The sequence below is a fragment of the Alexandromys fortis genome, unplaced genomic scaffold (genome assembly GCF_014885135.2).
Source record: "Alexandromys fortis isolate MF-2015 unplaced genomic scaffold, M_Fortis_MF-2015_v1.1 scaffold_258, whole genome shotgun sequence".
NCBI classification, from domain to species: domain Eukaryota; kingdom Metazoa; phylum Chordata; class Mammalia; order Rodentia; family Cricetidae; genus Alexandromys; species Alexandromys fortis.
In genome coordinates, this window is record NW_026068132.1 from 1549275 (window position 1) to 1571586 (window position 22312).

The window sequence follows — 22312 nt, forward strand, 5'->3', positions numbered from 1 at the left end:
CAAGCACTAGAGGCTTTCCTTCTGGTTAGACAAGATGTGAGTCTGCGGGATGTGACACTGGCCCAGCAGCTTAATCTCCACTGCTAGGCAACCGTTTCCACGGTTACTGGTACAGGTTGTGCCTGAGAGTTTCTGGAAGGGGATTAAGTCAGAATCCTACAGGATTACCTGGAAGTCACTGTGTTGTCAACCAGAGGGGGTGCAGAGAGCTCTGGCTTTAGTCAGGTGATGTAGGCCGTGATCTGGTGCAGACCTTGGGCCACCTCTTCTGAGACAGGAGGATGGAACAGGCTGTGCCGGGCACCATCCTCAGTAAGCTAAGCTCACTTAGTTCCCTGAAGCTTCCAGTAGACTGGTGAGGCAGAACCGGATGGGAGACACCGAACGGAGGAGGAGTTAATAACTTGCCCCACACTGCCCCTGTTCTTGGCATGCGAGAATACTTAATAGTGTGTAGCTCCCCCCCCCCCAAGCCACGCCATTCTGCAGTGCCAAGGGAGGCCTGGACCCTCTTGCCATGCTCTAGGTGAAGAGGCTGGGATTCTTAGAAGGTGGTACATTTCCTACAATCCTTCCTCGTCGAATAAGGCCAAATTAGAACTAGCATGAGATCTCTTGATGCCAAACTTGGATCTTCTCTTCTTTCCTCTGAGTCTCCTTCATTCTGTCACCATTTCCTGGAGAGAGGGGATGGAGGGGGAGGTGGTGTTAGCTATAAGCTTAGCAAGGGGTTGGCCTTTAAGGTGCGGAGGACGGAGGACGACTAGGGTTAGCCACTCACAGGCCGGCTCCCTCTGTTTCTCCCTTCTGCCTAGGAATATCTGAAGGGTCTGTGCAGCCCAGAGCTGTGGAAGGAGGTTCGCTATCCGCCAGTCCTGCACTGCGCCTTCCTAGGGGCACAAGGCTTGTTTCTGGACTGCCTCTGCTGGAGTACTCTGGCTTACCTGGTGCCCGGTCCCCCAGGCTCCTTGATGGTGGGTGGACTGACCGAGTCTTTCACCATGACACAGAACTGGCTGGAGGAGCTGGTGGCGCGGTTCCGCTGGGGTCCTGCCCCTATGATCACCCCCCGGGGGGGCTGGGAGACAGAGGTGACCCGGGCTTTTGGGGCCCTGGTGTGGATCCGTGGTGACCAGTATGCAGGGGATCTGATGCAGCTTCCCCCAGCAGTCCAGGAGCTGCTCCTCAACCTGGTGCGAGATGCTGCTGGCAAGGAAGACATCGCTGAGTGGCTCAGCCATGTTGGCAGCTCTAGCACCTGTGCCAGCCCAGAGGTCCTGATCTGCCCTGGCCAGCAGCAGAAGGAAGGCTCGTCCCTGGTGACCGTAGGAGAGAGCCCTGCACCCTTCCTAGAGATAGGAGCCTTGAATCAGGCTTCAGAGAATTCGAAGAAATTGGCAAGGTTAGGAGCAACTGGATCCCCGACCCCAGCCCAGAGCAGTCAGCAGGAGTCAGCATGCCAGCTGGTACAGTAAGTACTGGAAAATGGGCTTTCTCCACCCCTGACCCTGCTCAGGATCCCAGGGAAGTAGTAATTTGGGGCCAAACTGCCTTTCTCATCTTTTCAGCAAACGTGGGCTTTTTTTTTTTTCAGGGTCCGTCCCAGCAAGCAAGGTGAGGTGACCAGTGCTCGCGAAGAAGGGCCCCTCGTGCCAGCCGCCAGCAGCCAGGGCTCTGCCAATCACACACAAGCCCTCTTGCAGCAAAGGCAGGCACAGAGGACAGAAGACAGAATCTCATTGCGGTCACCAGTGTCGGCTCTGAGTGTGTGTCCATCCTGGAAGTCCTGGGCCCCGGGGCCAGCCTTTGGGCCCTTGTGGCCAGGGGCTATTGCTGCAACTTTCTGGAAGATCAACGAACTGCATTCTCTTCACCTGGCCTGGCTGCTATCCCAGGCTTGCTTCAGTTTCCCATTCTGGCAGAGACCCATGGGCCCCATTCAGCTGAAGCTGCCAGGACAGAACCCTTTGCCCTTAAACCTGGAGTGGAAGCCGAAAGAGCTGGCTCCTCTATCCAGTGCAGAAAACCAGGCTTGTAGACCAGATGGAGAGCTAGGAAGCGAGACAGCCCTACAGCACAGCCCAAGGCTGGAGACCCCCTCAGAAGTCATCAGTTTATCGGGGGTGCCGGGGGACTGTGGTATCATAGAGGTTGTTACCTCAGAACCTCCACAAGGAGAGCCATCCTTGACATCTGCCCCCCAAGCTGAAGCGGAGCAGGAAGATGAAAGAAGTTCACTGTCAGATGGTGACGATCTGGAAAAGTCCTCTTCAGCACTGCCTACAGAGCAGAGGGGACCCACAGCTCAGGAGAGGCCAGTGGCTCAGGCGGAGATGACGGGTCAGCCAGTACCCAAAGCTCCAGCAATGTCTGAGATTCCTGAAGCGCCCGCGGCTACAGCCGTGTCCAAAGTCGACCACCCACCCACCGGGGAAGGGCTGCCTCCAGCTCCCAAAGTGCCTCCAGCCCTAAAGCTGGCAGTGGATACAGAGCCTGCAGCTCCCAAAGTGCCTCCAGCCCTAAAGCTGGCAGTGGATACAGAGCCTGCAGCTCCCAAAGTGCCTCCAGCCCTAAAGCCGGCAGTGGATACAGAGCCTGCAGCTCCCAAAGTGCCTTCAGTGCCACCAAAGTCAGCAGTTCCTGTGGAGCCCACAGCCCCCAAAGCAACCGCGAGTCAACCAGCAGCTCCCATGCTACCCACGACTCCCCAGACCCCTGCAGCTCAGAACATGCCTTCAGCAAAAACACCTGCAGTCCCCCAAACCCCCAAAGTCCAAACTGGGAATGCCACTAAAGCAGGGTCTGCCGCTCCCCAAACACCTTCCACTACCAAAACACCCGCAGCTTCTAAAGCCTCCAGAGTGTCTAAAACCTCCGCAGCGCAGGTGTCCACAGTTGCAGGGCTGAGCCTGGATGAAGCCAAACTCCCAAATGAGGTCCAGGCTTCAAAGGGTAGAGCTGTCGTGCCAAAGGGCCAGGGAAAGACTGGAAAGCAGGGTTTCCAGGCCAGTAACAACTTGGCCTCCAGAAATAAACATCAGTTCCTGAAGGAGGGACTTCTTGGGGCTTGGGAGGGGGCCCAGAGGAAGTCAGCTCACCACCCGCAGGCCAACAACACAGTGACCAGCTTCCAGAGGTACCATGAGGCCTTGAACACACCCTTCGAGTTGAACTTGTCTGGGGAGCCTGGGAATCCAGGACTGCGAAGAGTGGTCATTGACGGCAGCAGTGTGGCCATGGTGTGAGTAGTGTGGGCTGGGTGTGCTGGGGAGCCAGGCGGGTATTCCTTCCTAAATACATGGGTAGCAAAAGATGAGGGGCGTGGCACACAGTGGGGCTGCGGGCCAGGTGTGGTGGCCCATCCACATTTAACCTGGCATTCAGGAGGCAGAGGCAGGGGGATTTCTTTGAGTTCAAGACCAGCCTTGTCTACATAGTAAGCTTCATCCAGAACAGCTAGGATTTCATAGAGAGTCCTTCTCTCGGGGGTGGGGGTCAAGGGTGGGGTGGGTAAGGAAAAGGGGTTGCTAGTGTCTTCGGTACTGTTGGGTCGTCACTTGCTTGGGCCTCAGGGCAAGAGCTGCATGGTAAGGCAGGGCCTTCTGGGAGTGGTCCCTCACTTTCGCATCCCGCAGACACGGCCTCCAGCACTTCTTCTCTTGCCGAGGCATTGCCATGGCGGTGCAGTATTTCTGGAATCGAGGACACCGGGAGGTCACCGTGTTTGTACCCACCTGGCAGCTGAAGAAGAACCGGAGGGTGAGAGGTGAGATACCCAGTGCTGCCCAGCCCCTCCACATCACCAGGCTGTCCCCCCTTGCCTCTCTGCCTCATTCTCCCGCCACCCTACCATGGCCTGGCCCACTTAGCCCTTCCTCTACCTCTGTGTTCTGTGTCGCCCCCAGAGAGCCACTTTCTGACGCAGCTTCACTCACTCAAGATGCTGTCCATCACTCCCTCCCAGCTGGAGAACGGCAAGAAGATCACCACCTATGACTACAGGTGGGCTGTTCCCCAGGTCCCTCCGTGGGGCTGGGGGTGGTCTCGGATGGTGTCCCATCTCATCTCAGGGGAAAATAGAGATAAATGCCATGTCTGAGAGGAGGTATTGGGGCACAAATGAAATGGCTGAAGGTCGGCTCTTCCCAGACACGGGGTAGCTGACATCTCGGTGGTGCTGTGCTTCCCTGAGTTAGCTGGCTCTCCCCCTCCATGGCCTATGGGCCCAGGCCTATCTCATTGGATACAGGAGGAACCTCATCCTTCAAATAGGTAGCAGAGGTACCCTAGGCTTTTCAGTGCCTGTTGGGCTTGAAGTTCTAATCTCAAGGAAGGCCTTCAATCTTTCTTCCTCAAGCTCGGATGCTGGGCAGAGGTGTATGTGACTGGATGTAGATAGATCCTTGGGCAGGGCTCTTGAAATGGAGGTAGATGTGCCGGTTTGCCTAAGCATTCACCATCTGGCGTGGCTACAGAGCTAGTGCGCCTAGGGGAGGCTGTGACCCTGACAGTCTGTCCTAGGGCAGGGAAGGGAGGCCCTGCTGCAGTCCGATGCTCAATCGACAGGTTTTGGCTTCACTGGTCACCTCACATGCTGGGTGGGGAGAGGTTCTGTTTCTTTCCTGTGTCCCCTGCACTCCCTCCAGCCTTCAAGGCTGTGAAGGGCTGGGCAGGCCAAACTTCCAGAGCTGACTCCTGCCTGGGTGAGTTTTTTAAATCCTCGAATTCCAGCCAGGCAGGCAAGGGTTTAAGGGAAGATTGTTTTCCTGTCGAAGCGCCCTCTGCTGGGCACCTGGGGAACATCATGTGAAAATCCCAGGGACTGCCTGGTCCCAGCCCTCCTCAGAAGGAAAGTGATCCCCAGAAGAATGGTTTTGTTTATTAAGCCACGTGATTTTATGTGTTAATATTTATGTGGGTGTGCATCTCATCATGAATGAGTATTGGGCCTTGATGAAGAATATTGTGTGCTGTGCGCTAGGCACTGAGTTAGACACATAAACATCATCTCAGTTTCATTATTACAGCAATATGGGGTGGGTATTTTATCTACATTTTACAGGTGCAAAAATGGGAGGGGAAAATGCCCATGTGTGACTGTGAACCAGAGGATGGGTTCTGCGATGCATGAGCCTCGTATATGAGAGGGGTGTATGCTTGTACGCACACTTGGAGGTCTATGCAGCCAAGTACACCTTTTGGAGAATGCTGGGCTCCCAGATGGCCCCATGGAAGAGAGAATATGCTATAGAACCTTGTCTTGATTACAGAGGGCAGAGATTTTGTCTGGCCCGTTGGTCGGAGATCTAGTTCATTTTCCAGAGGGTCTGGGAAGTGAGAAGGTAGTTGCTAGACGGTTGGTAATTTTCTTTGCCCTCGCAGGTTCATGATCAAGCTGGCAGAGGAGACTGATGGTGTCATTGTCACCAATGAGCAGATTCACATCCTCATGAATCATTCCAAGAAACTGGTGGTCAAAGATCGGTGAGCCATCCCTGGGGTCTTGAGCCCCCATTTCCCAGTGACGTGGGCAGCCTGTGGCCGAAAAGGATGGTGGGGCAGGAAGAGGAGCCTTAGAGTAGGGCTCTCCAGTACCTGCTGGTGAATGGGGGAATCTCAGCCTTGTGGAGGCAACAGAGAGTAGCCGGATCTTGGGTTCATCCATGTTCTTGCCTCTTTCTTTTGTGGGTCCAGCCTGCTGCCCTTCACCTTTGCGGGGAATCTCTTCATGGTCCCAGACGACCCCCTCGGTCGCGATGGCCCCACCTTGGATGAATTTCTGAAGAAACCAAACAGGTAATTTGTCAGGCTGTCTCTACCTCCCGGACATTCCCGGGACTGACCAGAGACGACTCTTGGTACTAATCCACATTTACCTAGTTCTCCATAGTGAGCAGAGACGACTCTTGGTACTAGCTCACATTTACCTAGTTCTCCATACTGAGCAGAGTGGTTTGGCTTTACATCTTTATATATCCGCCACAGTCTGATGCTTCTACCCACTCTTTACATTACACTCTTAACATTGCACACACGCCTTTTCTTTCTTTCTTTTTTTCTTTTTTCTTTCTTTTTTTTTTTTTTTTTGAGACAGGGTTTCTCTGTGGTTTTGGAGCCTGTCCTGGAACTAGCTCTTGTAGACCAGGCTGGTCTTGAACTCACGAGATCTGCCTGCCTCTGCCTCCCAAGTGCTGGGATTAAAGGTGTGTGCCACCACCACCCGGCCGCACACACGCCTTTGCATGTATCTTTCCACAACTGGCATTTGTGCGCGATCTTTTCTTGCTTTCTTCAGACCTATGCCATGAAGATTCCGTAGTACACTTTAGTGGCGGTGTAGCATTCCGTTCCATGCAGGAGAATCTCCTTTCTGCCTGGGGCCGTTTGACTGTTTTTGCTTTATGCTGCTGGTGATGTGTGCCAGCAAGGAGCCTTGCTTTTCTTTGATTGTGTCCGCGAGAGCTGTCTGTGCATATGGGCGTCATGTTGACCCTCACAACATGTGAGATGATGTAAATGATAACATTCCTCATTTCACAGACGAGGAATCTGAGGTGCAAGCGACGTTTCCAAGGTCACTTTGGCAGAACTAGTTTATAGCCACATTTGCTGTCCCTGCCCCCCACAGCCTTCTGGGACCTTCAGGGGAACTTGGTTGGGACCTGTGGGCAGGGCAGTGCTTCCTAGGCCACCTCTCCACACACACACACACCTGCATCCCACCCCTTTTCATCAGTGTGTGGACATGAAGCTGAGGTTTCTCTGTTGCATGCTAGGCTTCCCATCCAGGGTCGATCTTACCCTGGACTGTTCACCCTGAGGTAAGAGCGGAGGCTGCTAGGTATCTCTTACCCAGCCACTGACTCAAAACTAATTTAAGCGTTTCATGGTCTCAGTCTCTTTAGCTTTGTTCCCTGTCCTTGGGATAAAATACCTTGGCAACAGCGAAGTATGGAGAAAGGGTTGTTTCTGCTCACAGGACTGGGGGGCGGGGAGTCCCAGTGTCAGGAGCTTGGGGAGAACTGGTCACATCATGTCTGCTGGCAGAAGAGAGCCATAGATGTGTGCTTGCTAGTGCTCAGCTCACTTTTCCACTTTGCACAGTCTCAGATCCCCTGCCTAGGGAGTGACACCACCCACAGCGGAGGGTCTTCCCACCTCAATGTAAGCAAGTTAATCCCTCACAGATATGCCTGCCAGCTACCTGGTCTGCGCAGCCCTTTCACTGAGACCACTTTCTCAGTTGATTCTAGATCATGTCAAGATGACAATTAAGACTGACCATCACAGTTTAGTAAGGTTTTGGTTTGGTAAACTTTGAAAGCACAGAAGAATCCTTGTTGAAGTTCTAGCAAGTGTGAAGATAGAGACCAAGTGTTTATGGGCTGGCTTCTGACTGACCCCTGCCATGCTGAAGGACTCTTAGGGATGAGGTGGGGTCCTGTGGGGTGACCGCACATGTGACTGTGACCACGAATAACCTGTGGGGTGGGGCTGCTCCTTCTCCTCCTTCTTCTGCTTGTTTTGGTAATAGGTTGGACATGGACATTGGCAATTTCTTGAAGGTGTGGAAGACCCTTCCTCCCAGCTCAGCCAGCATCTCTGAGTTGAGTGACGATGCTGATCCTGAGCCAATGGTGGGCCCACAGAATGTGGAAGAGGTCAGGGAGAAGAGGGAGGACAGCCCAGCAGAGGAGCTGGTGGAGCAGCCGGAAATACCAAAGCCTGATGAACAAGAAGACCGTGACTCTTCCCTTGCGTCGGTGTTTGGAGCTGAATGCCCTTCCTTTTCTGAGGAAATCCTCCGGTGTCTCAGCCTGCATGACCCCTCCGAGGGGGCTTTGGATATTGACCTTCTGCCAGTGGTGTCCTCTCCCTACATGGATGTCCCCTGGGATGGGCAGGCTCCCTGTCAGCAGGTTCTTGCCCAGCTTGCTCAGCTCACTATCCCTAGCAACTTCACTGCTCTGTCTTTCTTTGTGGGCTTCATGGATTTGCACCGGGATGCTATTCCTGACTATGAAGTCCTCGTGGGTCCCCTGCACAGCCTTCTCAAGCAGAAGCCGGACTGGCAGTGGAACCAGGAACACGAGAAGGCCTTCCTGGCCCTGAAACGAGCGCTAGTGTCTGCCCTCTGCCTGTCAACCCCGAATTCTGATCTGCCCTTCTACCTGGAAGTGACCGTTAGCCAAGTGTCACTGACGGCCATCCTGCAGCAGGAGCACTCAGGAAGGAAGCACCCCATCGCCTATACCTCGAAACCTCTTCTCCCTGATGAGGACAGTGAGGGGCCACAGTCAGGGGGGGACAGCCCCTATGCTGTGGCTTGGGCCCTCAAACACTTTTCCCGATGCATTGGGGACAATCCAGTGGTTCTACGTCTTTCCTATGCCTCCCGGACCACTGTGGACAGCGAGACGTGGGAAAGCTGTAGCGTTTCCAAAGCGTGGTTGATTCGATGGTCTCTCTTGGTTCAGGACAAAGGCAAGAGGGATTTGGAATTGACCCTACTCCATGGCCTGCTGGGGGAAAACCGGCTGCTGACACCTGCTTCCTCGATGCCTCGAGTTTTCCAGCTTCTGCCTCCTTCTACTGACCTGTCTACATTTATCTGCATCCATATATCTGGCTATTGCTTCTACCGTGATGATGAGCTGTGTGCTGGCTTTGGTCTCTACATCTTGTCCCCCACCAGCCCCCCAGTCTCCCTTACCTTTTCCTGTTTCCCTTATACACTCACCTATGCCCACCTGGCAGCCGTGGCCTGTGGCCTAGAGCGCTTTGGCCAGTCCCACCTGCCGGTGGTTTTCCTCACCCACTGCAACTGGATCTTCAGCGTCCTCTGGGAGCTCCTGCCTCTCTGGAAAGCCCGTGGCTTCCTCTCATCGGACGGGGCTTCTCTACCTTATCCGAGCTTGCTCTCCTATATTATATCCCTCACTTCTGGCCTCTCATCCCTCCCCTTTATCTACCGAACCTCTTATCGGGGATCTCTGTTTGCTGTGACAGTGGATACTCTGGCCAAGCAGGGCGCCCAAGGGGGCGGGCAGTGGTGGGATTTGCCGGAGGATGTGCCGGTGCCAATAGTGACTCCCCATACCAAAGGCAGGAAGCCCAACCTGCTGGCCTTACAGCTGAGTGATGGTACAGTGGCCGAGATCATTGCCAAGCTGCAGGCGGGGCAGAAATTGTCCGGGCCCTCCCCTTTCAGTTCTGCTTTTAATTCGCTCAGCCTTGACAAAGACAGTGGCCTGCTTATGTTCAAGGGCGAAAAGCATCCCAGGGTCTGGGTAGTCCCAAGGCAACTTAGGAGGGATCTGATTTTTTTTGTGCATGACATCCCCTTAGGGGGGCACCAGAGGCCAGAGGAGACCTATAAGAAGTTGCGGTTGCTGGGGTGGTGGCCTGGGATGCAGGAGCACGTGAAAGATTACTGCAGGAGCTGTTTGTTTTGCATTCCCCAAAATCTCGTAGGGGGTGAGTTGAAAGTTATTGAGTCCCCGTGGCCTGTCAGGTCAACCGCTCCCTGGTCAAGTCTGCAGATTGAGGTGGTGGGTCCCATCACTGCCAGCGAGGAAGGTCATAAGCACGTGCTCATCGTGGCTGATGCCAACACCCGGTGGGTGGAGGCATTCCCTCTGAAGCCCTATACGCACATGGCTGTGGCCCAGCTGCTACTGCAGCACGTGTTTGCGAGATGGGGTGTTCCCATAAGGCTGGAGGCGGCCCAAGGCCCCCAGTTTGCCCGACATGTCCTGGTGAGCTGTGGGCTGGCCCTAGGCGCTCAGGTGACCACACTGAGTAGGACCCTTCAGTTCCCTTGTTTGATGAGTTCAGAGGCCTACTGGGAATTCAAGAGGGCCCTGAAGGAGTTCATCTTCTTGCATGGCAAAAAGTGGGCAGCCTCCCTTCCCTTGCTGCACCTGGCTTTTAGGGCTTCCAACCCAGAGGCCACCCCATACCAGGTTCTGACTGGGGATGAGGGGAGGCTGACGGAGCCCTTGTGGTGGGAGATGAGCAGCGCGAACATCGAGGGGCTCAAGATGGACACGTTCCTGCTGCGGCTGGCACGGGAGCTGTTGGACCTCCACGGGAGGGTGGCAGAGAAGGCCGGTGAGAAAGCTGACAACAGACGCTTCCAGAGGGAGATCCAGAACAAGGAGTGGAATGTGGGTGACCAGGTCCTCTTGCTGTCTCTCCCCAGGAACGGCAGCGGTGCCAAGTGGGTTGGTCCCTTCTATATTGGCGACCGATTGAGCCTATCGCTCTATAGGGTTTGGGGTTTCCCAACCCCAGAGAAGTTGGGGTGTGTCTACCCTAGCAGTCTAATGAAGGCCTTTGCCAATGGTAGCGCACCCCTGTCCTTCAATGACTTGGACCAATGATTAGAGCCATCAGGGAGCTCCCTGCTCTGGGGGTCCTGTGTTTCTGCTGCTAGATCTCCTTTTGCTCTAAGAAAGGCTCTCAGCTCTTGGGGGGCCTCCAGTTGTGCCTTTTGTGAAGTTGTTTTGTTGATAAAGCTTTGCTGAATTGCCTTGACCTAGGGATGAATGTCCCTATGGAAATATCCCAGCTTAGGGTTTTTGGAAACCTTGCCAAACGTCGTCATGTGTGGGTTCTGGCAGTTTTCCACTTGGGAGCAGAAGGCTCCTTACTAAAGTAGGCCAGGCTCACAGTCTTCCCCAAGTGCCGCGCTGTCCCTTCATGCACATGCAGGCGTATCTTAGTGTGTGCACCCCTCCCCCAGTATCTTAAACCTGGTATATTTAATAGTGCGAATCGGAACCTCACAGTGGGTACCACGCTGCTGGCTCTCGTGCGAGTGCCTCCCCTTACACTGTGGGTTTGGCGAGCCTTTGCCCTTGGAGTTTTCAGTGGCATGGACACATGCTGGTAGGGAGTGGGGGCGGGGAGGGCACAGTAGTTCTCCAGTCAGCTTCCTCTGCCTTTTCAGCTGCCAAGAAAGGGTTTTAGCCTTCATGTGCCTCTAGGATGATGGCTCTGGGTGGAGATGATCAACCACACGCCACCTACACCACTTACCTGTGTAAGGGAAGGAGAGAGCGGAAGATGAGTTGGCCTACCTCATTTGATTCCAGTCAAGGGAGGTGATTCCTGACCCCTGCCGTGATGGTGGTCACCTCATGGGAATCATGGACCTTGGTGCCCGGTGTGGCATCTCTCTACTGGAAGAGCTGCTTCTATTAGGTCAAGTGGTATACCCACGCTCTGCTTCATGTGGAGGGCGTCTGACAAGGGTAGTTTGATGCGTGGCCAGGTGCTGGGTAGCTTTACCTCTTACTCTTCTCACCCCCTCCCCAAACCCACATCCCTCTCCTGCTTGTACCGTACCTTGCCATCTCCTCAGATGCCATGGGGCTGCTCTGCCCTGAGCAGCTGTGGCGCTCTTGATCTGCTTGCGTAGAGCTCCCTTAGAGCCAGTCATGTAGACAGCACTCTTGCAGTGGGAGTGGGCCTCTCACAGACACGAGTGCTTCTAACATGCATGTCCACACTTCTGAGCTGCCAGTCTGCAGAGGAAGGCCAGCACCACGCCGCTCTGGCTCGTTTTCTCAGGAGCCATTCCAGTTTCCTGGCCCAGCACGGGTCACCGGTCTTGACATTGCAGAGTGCTGGGGCCAGAGAAGCTGCATGGCAGAGGAAAGAGGGCCAGAGGGGGGAAAATGACTTGTCCAAAGTCATACAGCAAATTGGTGGCTGAGTTGGGATCCGGATGAACCTTCTTGAGTGACTTCAAGTTCACCATGATAGGGGTTCTAGCAACAGATTGGAGCAGGAGAAGCCTTTCGGATTTGGTACCTCCATTCCCTTTGATGCCGTCTCCCAACTTTTCTAGATAAACTACCTGATGCTGTTCCTCAGCCAGTCCAGCTGTCAGCCCTGCTCAGGGATGAGTGCGGGGTGACACCCGAGACGCTGAAAGGTTAGATGTAGAGTTTTTAGCAGGTACCGTATTTCCTCATCTCTGCCTCTTTCCCAGCCTCACTCTGCTCCCCCTGCCCCCTCCCAGTGCTGTATTCAAACCCCTCTTCCTGTTAAGAACAATTTTGATCATATGCTCTTTCAAGCGATTTTCATTTATTTTTCAATAAATCAATTAAAACGGAGCCAATGGGGTTTTTTGTTGTTGTTGTTGTTTTGTTTTCCAGAATTGGGGGATAGGGAGGGTGGGGCATCTGTGGAGGTGTGGTTCATTATTACTCTTCTTCTGGAATCCGTGTCCCCCTCCCCCCAAGCTCAGAGTCCTTACTCTTGCTAAGCTTCCTGACTTTGGGCCTTGGTTTCTGCTGCCTTTTCTATGTGCCTCGACTTCTGCTTGGTGCTGGCGTGGTTACAGAGTGCAGGAGGAAAGTGCAAGCTCCCAGGAGACCTCCATTTCATATTTAAGGCACACCTACTATGTGCCATGTTCTGTCTAGGAGTGGAGAGGATGCCAGGTCATGTGACTGACATGGTCTCTGTCCTACAGGAGTCCAAAGTCAGGGGAGAGAGAAAGAAATGACACAGTACAGCGTGGTTTCATATGAGGCTTCTGAGAGCCGATGCAACGAAGTCCCCATCTTACCACCTGTGTGATATTCAGAAAGGTCATCCCTTGCACGTGAGAGCAAGAGAATAGGGATGCTAAAATGGAAGGCCGTTTGGAAAGGTTGGCGCCAAAAATCCCATTACTTTCTATTCTAGATGGCTTGAAGCAATGATCTGTTCTTACTCATACTGGCTTCTAGGAATTTCTCTGCCTATAGGAACTTTACAAGGTTTTAGTGATATTTGAGAGTCCCAATGTTTTTTTTTTTTTTTTTCTTTTTTGAAACAGGGTTTTATGCAGCCCAGGCTAGCCTTCAACTTACTATGTGACTAAGGCTGACTTCGAATTCCTCATCCTCCTGATCTGACATCATAAATTTTGAGATCAGGGCCTGGCTGAGATTCCATGATTTTTTTTTTTTTTTTGGAGAGTAAAGTTTGCCCACAGTCAAGTATTGTGGGCACTGTTAACTAGCAGTCACGGCCCCTCTCATTTCCACCCATCATTCTCGCTCTCCTTTAGGGCACTGGTAGGCAGGCTTCCTTATCCAGCAGGGACGGTAAAGTCGCTGCCGCCACATAGACAGTCTGTTACCTAAGGCAAACCATAGAGCCCTTCCAGCCTAGTGACAAACTCACATGAGCATCTGTGAGTGTCCTACCACTGCAGGAGGCTAGCGACTAACTTGTGTCCACTGGAAAACTGAGCGCACTTGGAATATAGAAACATTGTAACAGGTAAAGGGCCACTAGAACTCAAAACGTCCTGTCTGCCTTCAGAGATTGCTGAAGAACCCTGGAACCCACAGCTCTCCAGCTGTTTACTAATTTGTACATCAACAACTCATGTATATTGAGTATTTGCCAAGCGCTAAGCTAAGTGCTTTCCAAACCTGACTGGTGTAGGAGGTCCTTCTTCTCTTTGTGTGTTGCTTTCATTGGTTGAGTAAAGAGACTGCCTTGGCCTTTTGATAGGGCAGCCCTTAGGTGGGCAGAGTACACAAAACAAAAGTCTGCAAAGAAGGGAAGTGTGGGCTGGGCTGTGGTGGCGCAGGCCTTTAATCCCAGCACTCGGGGGCAGAGGCAGGCGGATCTCTGTGAGTTCAAGGCCAGCCTGGACTACAAGAGCTAGTTCCAGGACAGGAACCAAAAGCTAGGGAGAAACCCTGTCTCGAAAATCCAAAAATAAAATAAAATAAATTTTAAATAAATAAATAAAAGAAGGGAAGTGTGGCAGACGCCATGATTCTCCTGTCCAAGACGGACGCTGGTTAGACTCATGCCGGTAAGCCACAGTTAAGTGGCGATACACATTAATAGAAATGGGTTAATCAAGAAGTGAGAGTTAGTCAATAAGAGGCTAGATATAATGGGCCAGGCAGCAATTTAATTAATACAATTTCTGTGTGATTATTTCAGGGGTTAAGCTAGCCTGGTGGTGGGAAGTAGCCCACTGGTCCTCCATACTACACCTGACACAGTTAATAGCTCCGCTTTATAGATGAAGAAGTCGGGGCATAGAGAGGTGAGGTTAGCTCACTGAAGGTCATGTGCCCCTGAAGGAGAGGCTGGGCCTGCAAGCCTATCAGGTACCACCTGGGAACAGTTGTTCATGCTTTTTCTCATGCAAGCGTTTTTACTTCGTTGTGGAATTACTCCCCATGCCTCAGTCTCTGGTTTCTCTGTATTTTATTAGTGCATCACACAGTGCCAGTTACTATCTCTCCATTTGGGGGCTGGAGGGATGGCTCCGTGGTTAGATCATTTGTTGCTCTTGCAGAGAAAGGCACCCAGACTTGGTTCCCAGCACCCACGCAGCAGTTCACAGTTGTCTAACTCCAGGTTCAGGGGAACCAACACTTTCTTCTGACTCAAGGTACACATACAGACATGCAGGCAAAATGCTCATACACATAAAATAAAACTTAAAAATCTAAAAAAAAATTCCCCATTTCCATTTGGTCCAGATTAAAATGCTTTACAAACTAAAACATGCTCTTGGGGCTGGAGAGATGGCTCAGTGGTTAAGAACACTGACTGCTCTACCAGAGGATCATGGCTCAGTTCCTAGCACCTACATGGCAGCTCACAACTGTCCATAACTCCAGTTCTAAGGAGATCTGGCACCTTCTTCTGGCCTCTGTACACCGGCATGCAGCCAACACACCAGCACATAAAATATAAAAAACATTTTAAAAAAAGTCCTAATTTTTTTTGTTGAGTCCAAGAACAATTCTTTTGGGCCTACCGAGTTTTAATTTAAACCTTATACTTTCATTTTCTAAGGCGTGTCAGTTGAATGGCGCAATTTCTTATGTCTTCACGCTCCTGCAGGTGCTGAAAATGGAGCCGAGGAGCTGCAGCAGCTAGACTGTGAGACAGCTCGCAGCATGTTAAAGATTATGCATTGCACTCCAGCACTCTAGGTTTCAAAGGGCTTTATGCTGTGATGGGCCACTAAGGTGATCCCCAAGAAGGGAGAGTGATGGGTGTTGAGAAGAACTGGAGGTGGCCAGGGTAGGGGGCTGGGGGCAGATTATGGGGCTTTTCTAGAAATCTAGATTGCAGATTGCTAGTTGCTAGCCAGGGAGAAGGAAAGCAATGGCAGAACCATTGGCTGTGGTGGGTGATAAGGGAGTCAGTCCCTGGGGGAGAAAAGATGGTTTCTAGTTTGGGTGACAGGAAAGTTCAGATTGCAAAGTAAACAGGGAGGGAGAAAAGCCTTGGTGAGTAGAGCCTGTAATTCACCTCTCAGCGGGGTGAGTAAAGGTGGCATTGGGAGTCTGCTCAGAAGGCAGCGACTGTTCAGAAAGTGTAAAAATGGGGCGACTGTCACCATGCGGATGAACATGTGTACTACGGGAGTGTGTTAAGGCCAAAGAAGTTCAGGACAGTCTTGAGAGAAAGCAAACATTTAAGAGAGAGCGAGCGAGGCATGGCGATGCACACCTGTAGTCCAAGCACCTCAGAGGGCTGAAGCAGGAGGATTGCTGAGTTTGACACCAGTCTGGCAAGACTACCTCAAAGCAACAGGCAAAGGAACAAAGGAAAGTGGCAGACGAGTCAGAAACAGGGTCTGGGACATGCGCAGAAGATACAGACGTCTGAGCATACTCCAGCAATACCTGTTAGGACGTGGGCAATGGGATCTCACCTTAGGTTCAGCATGGGTAGCAGCACCAGATGTCCGGGGACAGGAGTGGCACTGAGGCTGGGTGCCTGTTAGGGCAGTGTGGGTGGAGCAGCAGAGGCCAACTTCACCAATGATTAACAGGCCAGCAACTGGTCACAAATTGTTTACATTATGAAATTAAAGCCAAAAGACAAGCAAGTGGATACTAAGCTAAAGGGTTCAGGGCTTTAGAGAGCCGAGGATAGTAGCTGCAGCACTCCTGTACCTATCTTTTTCTCTTTTAAATTTAAGAGATGCACGCTCTTAAACCTAACTACTGACGGGAAGGAGTAGAGAAGGGCAAGGGATGTGCTCAGAGGAAACAGGCTCCGTGCTGGTGGATGGAGACAGCCACCTCATCAGGAGGTGAAGTCAGCCTCTGCGGGGCAGCACAGGAAGAGGCAGAAGTGGGTGTGGTGGAGGGAGGGGCTCCAGGGGGGGGGCGGCGCTGGGGTGAGGCCAGAGTTCGAAGGTGGGAATTGAAGCCTGCACTTAGATTATGTGGAGGGTGAAGCGAACCAGAGAATGGTTTGACTACAAGGACCACGTGTGGCTGGCTGGAGGCTGTGGGTTTAGAACTACAGTGGATTCTTCCTTGGCCCACTTTCTCTGTGGAAATTAGCTGTTAGGCAGAGGGGCAGAGTGGATGGATGTTGACATTGAATTTTATTTTTAGGATCCCCAACTCGGAGGCGCTTTGGTCCCTACAAAGAAATACCTACGGCCACAAGGACTTTGCTCACTATTTAATCTGTGTACTTAAGCAAAAACTGAATCCAAAAACACACAGTCAGCAAATCAGATTCTGTACATGTTACAAGTCAAAACGCTTACACAATGATTACAAACCAATTAAATCCTGAATATTTTAATGCAATCACAAGTCTAATAGGCCAGCTCCTTTAAGAGCTTTGAACATTTTGATAAAGCAACAACATCGCTACAAGCATTATACAAGGTTTTGTGTGTGTGTGTGTGTGTGTGTGTGTGTGTGCATGTGTGGCAGAGTACAGGTCTGGCCTTCAACTCCTGCTTCTGCTTCTCAAGTGCCGAGTTTCTAGGTGTGTACCATCACACTAGGCTGGCTTGTCCAGTTTTTTTTCAATTTATTTATTCTTATTTTATGTGTATTGGTGCTTTGCCTGTATGTGTGTCTATGTGAGGGTGTCAGATCTTGGAGTTATGAAGTTTGTGAGCTGCCATGTGAACCCAGGTCCTCTGGAAGTGCATGCAGTCGGTGCTCTTAACAGCTGAGCCATCTCTCCAGCCCCACGGATTGTCCAGTTTTAAACCTCCACTCCTACCATCATAAAAGCTAGTTTGTAGATTATGAGATGGATACTGTCTCGCTCAGATCAAGTTTTGAATTTGGTTTTCACATTCAAAAAAAAAAAAAAAAAAGAGGGACACACAGCTGTGTGGCCTAAAGATAAGCCATGTATGTCTGGGCCAAAAGAAAAGAGGGGTATTCTCTCCACGCCAAGGAGTTCTGGATGGGCAACTAGTGGATTCTTGGTTGGGTAGAAACTGATTTACCTTCTAAGCTGATAAAAACCTGTGTGTGTGTGTGTGTGTGTGTGTGTGTGTGTGTGTATGTATGTATGTATGTGTGTGCGTGTGTAAGCTGGAGAGATGGCTCAGTGATTAAGAGCCTGGTGCTCTTGCAGAGGATCTGTTTAGCTCACGTTACACATGGTAGCTCACTGCTGGCTGTAACTCCAGTCTTAAGGGATCTGACACTCTCTTCTAGCCTCTGAGGGAACTGTATGCATGTGGTGCAAAGATAAAATGCCCATGCAAATAAGATAAAAGTAAACTAAAAAAATGAAACAAAACAGAGCAGACCTATGCTGGTGTTGACCTTCTTGGGTATCTCAGACTCACGTCCTTCCACGCAGAGGGTCAATTGTGTCAAGTGTTTTTCTCAACATTCAAGGTCTGTGGTGTGCAGACATCTCAGTGCCTATACCCTAATCACCAAGACATCTCAATACGCTGTTCCACTGAATGGGGACTTTGTATATGCACTGTAGGCGGGGACCTTAAAGCAGAAAGATTGTTTTGTGTATTCTGGGAGGGGCTAGTCTAAGCACTGAATCCTCAAACTCCAAGAATTTTTCTCATAGAAGTCAGAAACACAGAGCAGGTATAGGTCAGAGAGAGGGAAAGGGTGGGACTGGACCTAGAGCTTTTGGCTAGAAAATGAAGAAGCCTGGGGACTTCAGCGCTACAACTCTAAGGAGCTGGATTAAAAAAGAGTTTGGAAGTGGCTTCTTCCCTTCTAGTGAGGAAGGCTGCTGCCTTCCACCTTATTTTTGACTTTGTGAAACCTCGATCAGAGAATAGTCACACTCTGCGAGACGGCTGACATACAGAAACGGCAATAAATGAACAGCGTCTTAAGCCACGTGGTGTTTGCAAGAGCTGATCTAGTCTACTGTATCTTGAAAATCTTCCAATGTTCAATTACTTTTCTTCCTTACTTTTAGCTGGACATAGTCCCCTAGAGTAAAGTCTATGGGCTATGGAGATGGCCCAGGGGTTAGAACACCTTCTGTGCAAGCCTGATAACCTTAGAATCCACATACGAGCTGGCCATAGCCCATGCATCTGTAATCCTTGTGCTCCTAGGGGAAGATAGAATTCCTAGAAGCTTCCAGATGAGCTAGCCTGGAGTACACAATGATACATTAGAGTCACTATCTCAAACATGGTGGGAGGCGAGGAACCCAAGGTTGTCTGTCCTCTGACTCTCTCTCTCTCTCTCTCTCTCTCTCTCTCTCTCTCTCTCTCTCTCACACACACACACACACACACTACTGCAAAAAGTTAAGATTGTTTCCTAGTCTGTCCTGGCATGGTGTGAGTATATTCTGGCAAGGAGATGCACTCAGAAATGGTGTACGCAGCTGTCAGAAAACCTTCCAAGGAGCGGGTTCTTTCTTCTTCCTATCCAGGGCTGCTGGGCTGATGTAGTTGTTGAAGCTCAAGAAGCCGTCCTGGGCCACAAGGTGTCATGCCAAGGACAACAGAACTGCAAAGAGGGAGCCTGGGCTTTTGTGAGCAGCTGTTCATCTTGGACTCCCTGCCCTGCTGCAGACTCTTCCATGTGAGACAGTATGATCTCTTACCTTGTTTAAACTATTCTTCCTGGTCTATACGACAAATGCTGAAGGAAAATGCTCCCCCCTCTTTCTTACCCATTCCCCACCCCGTACCCCAGCGCTGGAGTTCAAACCTGGTGCCTCTGAGCTACACCTCTAGCCTTTCTCCCTCCCTCCCTCCCTCCCTCCCTCCCTCCCTTTCTCCTTGCTCCTTGGTCCTGGTATTTATTTAACTTGAGGACTATTATAGCCTTTTAAAAATTTGACATTTTCTCTTCCACAAGTCATATGTGCTCCAATCCTGTAATGCCTGCTCCAAACTGCATCCTCACCAAAGTGAGAAGTCCAGGTCTTGCCGACCACAGTTCTCCAGACAGATCCATTCATGCTGGACCACTGGGACAATGGATACAACAGATGAAAGAGGGTTTCTGACGCTGGAGGAAGAGCAGCTAGAGGGACGAATCATGGCTTCCTCAGTAACAGGAAACTTAAGAAGGAGAATAAGACCGTATGGATTGAAGGAAGAGTGATCACCAGTAGGGACAGGCTGTAGGTGCAGAGAAGGTAGCTGAGAGACAGCTGGAGGAAGTCAGCAAGAGTGGGGAGTGACCGAAACTCAGATTTCAAAAGGTGGGGCAGTTTTAGGAATTAGCCAAGGAGGACACATGGTCACTGAAGTGTTATTGTTCCATGGCTCGTATGTGACCTTTGACCGTGCCTCCAGCTCTGTATACCTGCTCTGGTTTTGTCTGTTGGTCAGAGCAAATGCGCGCGCGCGCGCGCGCGCGCGCACGCACACACACACACACACACACACACAGTCAGGAAATGAGGGTCAGAGTCCATTGGGACCTGGCACTGATGGATGGCAGGATTCCTGCCTGCTGACTGTCCCAGGTTATTTGCAGAATGTTGACCATGTTCAGGGTAGGCACATGCCCTCATCCTATCTCTTCAGCTACGGATGCTCTGGTGGCCCTCCCCACACTTCTTTTTATGGTTGGGCTGTCAGCCCCTGTTAGTACGGTGCTGGCTGAGATCTCTCATGCTGGAACTGCTAACAGGATGGAGGCTGCAGGTACTATGAGGCTGGTCCATCTGGGTCCCTGTGGGAGCCTGTCAGGCTTACCTGTGCCACCTGTCACCAAATAACACTGAGCAGGAAGCCAGGGCGGAGAACAGGAGGAGTGGAGTGGAGTCTGTGAAGTCGTACAGGCTCCCCTCTTGCCAATCCTGCTCTAAGCCAGAACTGCAGGCAGGCGCGGGGCAGCAGAGGCTGGGAGGGCAACTGGAGTGGTGGGGGTGAGGAGTGGTGTGTCTAGAAAATCCATAGCTCTGTTCTTCTACGCTCTTAGCCTTGGGTGTTTGGCATAGGATCTCATGCAAGGAGGTGGGCTATAGGCAGCCTGAGGGGGCCTTTCTCTTGCTCCAAAGACGCTTGTTTCTGGGGCAAGGCAGGGCAGGGCAGGGCAGGGCAGGGCAGAAGACCAGATGCTAAGTATCTGTCTTTTAAAGGCTTGGGTTCTCAGAGTGGGAAGATGAGGAAGCCAGAGAAGCTTGAGTACTTCCAGCCACCCAGAAGATTCCCCCGACGAAGGCGCAGGGACACACGGTCCCCAGGGTCCAGGGGAAGCAGCACAGAGCTCGTGGCTGCCTCTCGGGTCACATCAGGGTCATTGGCAAAGGCTGAGATGACCGGCCAAGTATTCAGCATCAGGCTCACCTGAGGAGGGGAGCTCAGTTAGCTCCTATTTCTATTTCGTGGCCCTTAGCTCAGGACCCTCATCTTTCCAAGGACTTCCTTTTGGGAACCCGAGGCTTAATGGGCTCTCTTGTGAGGGCTGAGGGGTGGCCCATGTTGGGCTCTGCACATCTGCCATACCCTGCTAGCCAGGACCTTTCCTCCCTTGCTCATGGTCCCCAGGATACAGGTCAACAGAAGAGCTGCCCAGCGATGTGCTGTGGTCTGCTTATGACCCTCCCTTCCCCGGGAGATGGGGCTGATACTCTGGTCACCTGGACAGTTTGGCGGTTGTACACCTTTACCACGTGGAATCGGAAGCTGTAGACTCCACGGACAGGGGCCACGAAGCAGCCTGAGGTCCGATCAAAGCCACCACCCTCATTCACCAGCACCTACAGGGAGCAGATCCTGTTGAGTGGGATCCAGGGTGCCTGGGGCTCAGGCGCATGCGTCACTGCGGTTGGTGTTTGGGCAATGGGTAAGGACAAAAGGGGTAGCAAGCAAGTGCGAAGGGAATCTGTGGATTCGAAGATTAGGAGAAATGGCGAAGAGAGGTTGTGTGTATGAGTGAAGGACAGCAGTCGGTGGCCATCTTTGGTGAAGGTGTGCCAAGAGATGCAGGAAATGGCTTTCTTGAAGTCCGAGGTCTGCAAAGTGGGCTTGGACGGTAGAGTCCAGGTCCTCGCAGGTCCTCTGCATGGGGCAAGGGTATTACCTGGTCAAAGTAGATGGCACCAGTGGTGCCGTTGCCGGTTTCCCCTGCTGGTTCATGGTGATGGCTTCGGACTGCAGCAAACGCCACTCTTCCTGGAGGTGCCTCTCCCAGGGCTGCTCCCCCAGGTCCCCCTGCAGCAGGTCGACCTGGTTCACAGACCACCAGGCACTCCCCCTCCAGCAGGACAGGCTCTGACCCTTCTTGAGCCCACCCAGCCCCTAGGGTCAGAAGCACCAGGGCCAAGGGCAGCTTGTGGTTGTGCCTTTGAGTTCCCATCGTTGCCGGGTACTCTGTATTTACAGGTTTCCCTGTCTTCTGGCTCCCTTTTGCTCTCCTTCCCCTGCTTCAAGCTTTCAGAGCTTCTAGCCCTGCTCCTCTGTCCTCCCTATGGGTCTGTCACCTAGTTTGGGCAGCCCCTTCCCTACAGAGCTCTGCCTGGCCTCTCCTTACTCCTGCTGTCACTGCGGTTCCCTCCTCCTTGGCAAAGCACGCAGTGACAGCAGTTGGGCTCGGGGAGGGAGAAGAGGCTGGAGGCAGGACACAGGGCTCCAGCCGGATTCTGTAGCAGGAAGGCCGGAGAGTGGATGATGGTGAACACACACACACACACACACACACACACACACACACACACGACGAAGTTTCTTTAGCTCCTTCCTCATCCTCTCCTTTTCAGAACTCTTCACAATCTGTCTTTCTCTGTAGAATCTTTTTTTTGTTGTTGTTGTTAATGTTGGATCTTTCCCCACAATCTACTTGGCGAAAGTGCTTGGGCCAAAGGCAGTATTCTCTTGTCACTCTGGGCAAGTCACTTTCCCTCTTGGAACCTTCAACTGTGCAGAACACGCAAGGACCCCCCCAAGAACGGGAGGCGAACGTGAGAGTCGGCGGGAGGCGTTGGGGTGGGGCTGGGGTTGGGGGTGGAGACAGAAGTATTGGCTACCCGTAGGCCCCGCAGGGGACGTGGAGGGCGGGTCGTTGGCCCGCTGGGCAGCAGGCGGAGCCCGGGAGGGCGGGCGCGGGAG

At 52.1% G+C, this 22312-nt stretch overlaps 2 protein-coding genes across 2 annotated transcripts in view; one reads left to right on the plus strand and one right to left on the minus strand.

The window, feature by feature from the left end:
* The window catches only part of Nynrin (NYN domain and retroviral integrase containing), a 19148-nt gene extending 7020 nt beyond the window's left edge, over positions 1–12128 (plus strand). Inside the window, exons 3-9 of the mRNA XM_050126161.1 lie at positions 816–1471; positions 1595–3241; positions 3636–3766; positions 3906–4002; positions 5383–5484; positions 5695–5796; positions 7535–12128. Coding sequence (XP_049982118.1) covers positions 816–1471; positions 1595–3241; positions 3636–3766; positions 3906–4002; positions 5383–5484; positions 5695–5796; positions 7535–10385 — 5586 coding nt within the window. The 3' untranslated portion in view covers positions 10386–12128. The remainder of the gene's footprint in view (positions 1–815; positions 1472–1594; positions 3242–3635; positions 3767–3905; positions 4003–5382; positions 5485–5694; positions 5797–7534) is intronic.
* A 6898-nt stretch (positions 12129–19026) lies between these two features.
* Positions 19027–22041, minus strand: Cbln3 (cerebellin 3 precursor). The gene is made up of 3 exons (XM_050126241.1): positions 21288–22041; positions 20845–20964; positions 19027–20551 (listed from the first exon to the last, which is right to left on the minus strand). Exons 1-3 carry the CDS (start codon positions 21561–21563, stop codon positions 20354–20356), a joined length of 594 nt encoding a protein of 197 aa, XP_049982198.1. The 5' UTR covers positions 21564–22041; the 3' UTR covers positions 19027–20353.
* Between the last annotated feature and the right edge of the window lie 271 nt (positions 22042–22312).

Coding starts and splice junctions, on each gene's coding strand:
- Cbln3 (XM_050126241.1), bottom strand. CDS start 21,563: ATGGGAACTCAAAGGCACAACCACAAGCTGCCCTTGGCCCTGGTGCTT. Junction 20,965..21,287: donor GTGCCATCTACTTTGACCAG/GTAATACCCTTG, acceptor TGCTCCCTGTAG/GTGCTGGTGAATGAGGGTGG. Junction 20,552..20,844: donor ACAACCGCCAAACTGTCCAG/GTGACCAGAGTA, acceptor TCCCCTCCTCAG/GTGAGCCTGATGCTGAATAC.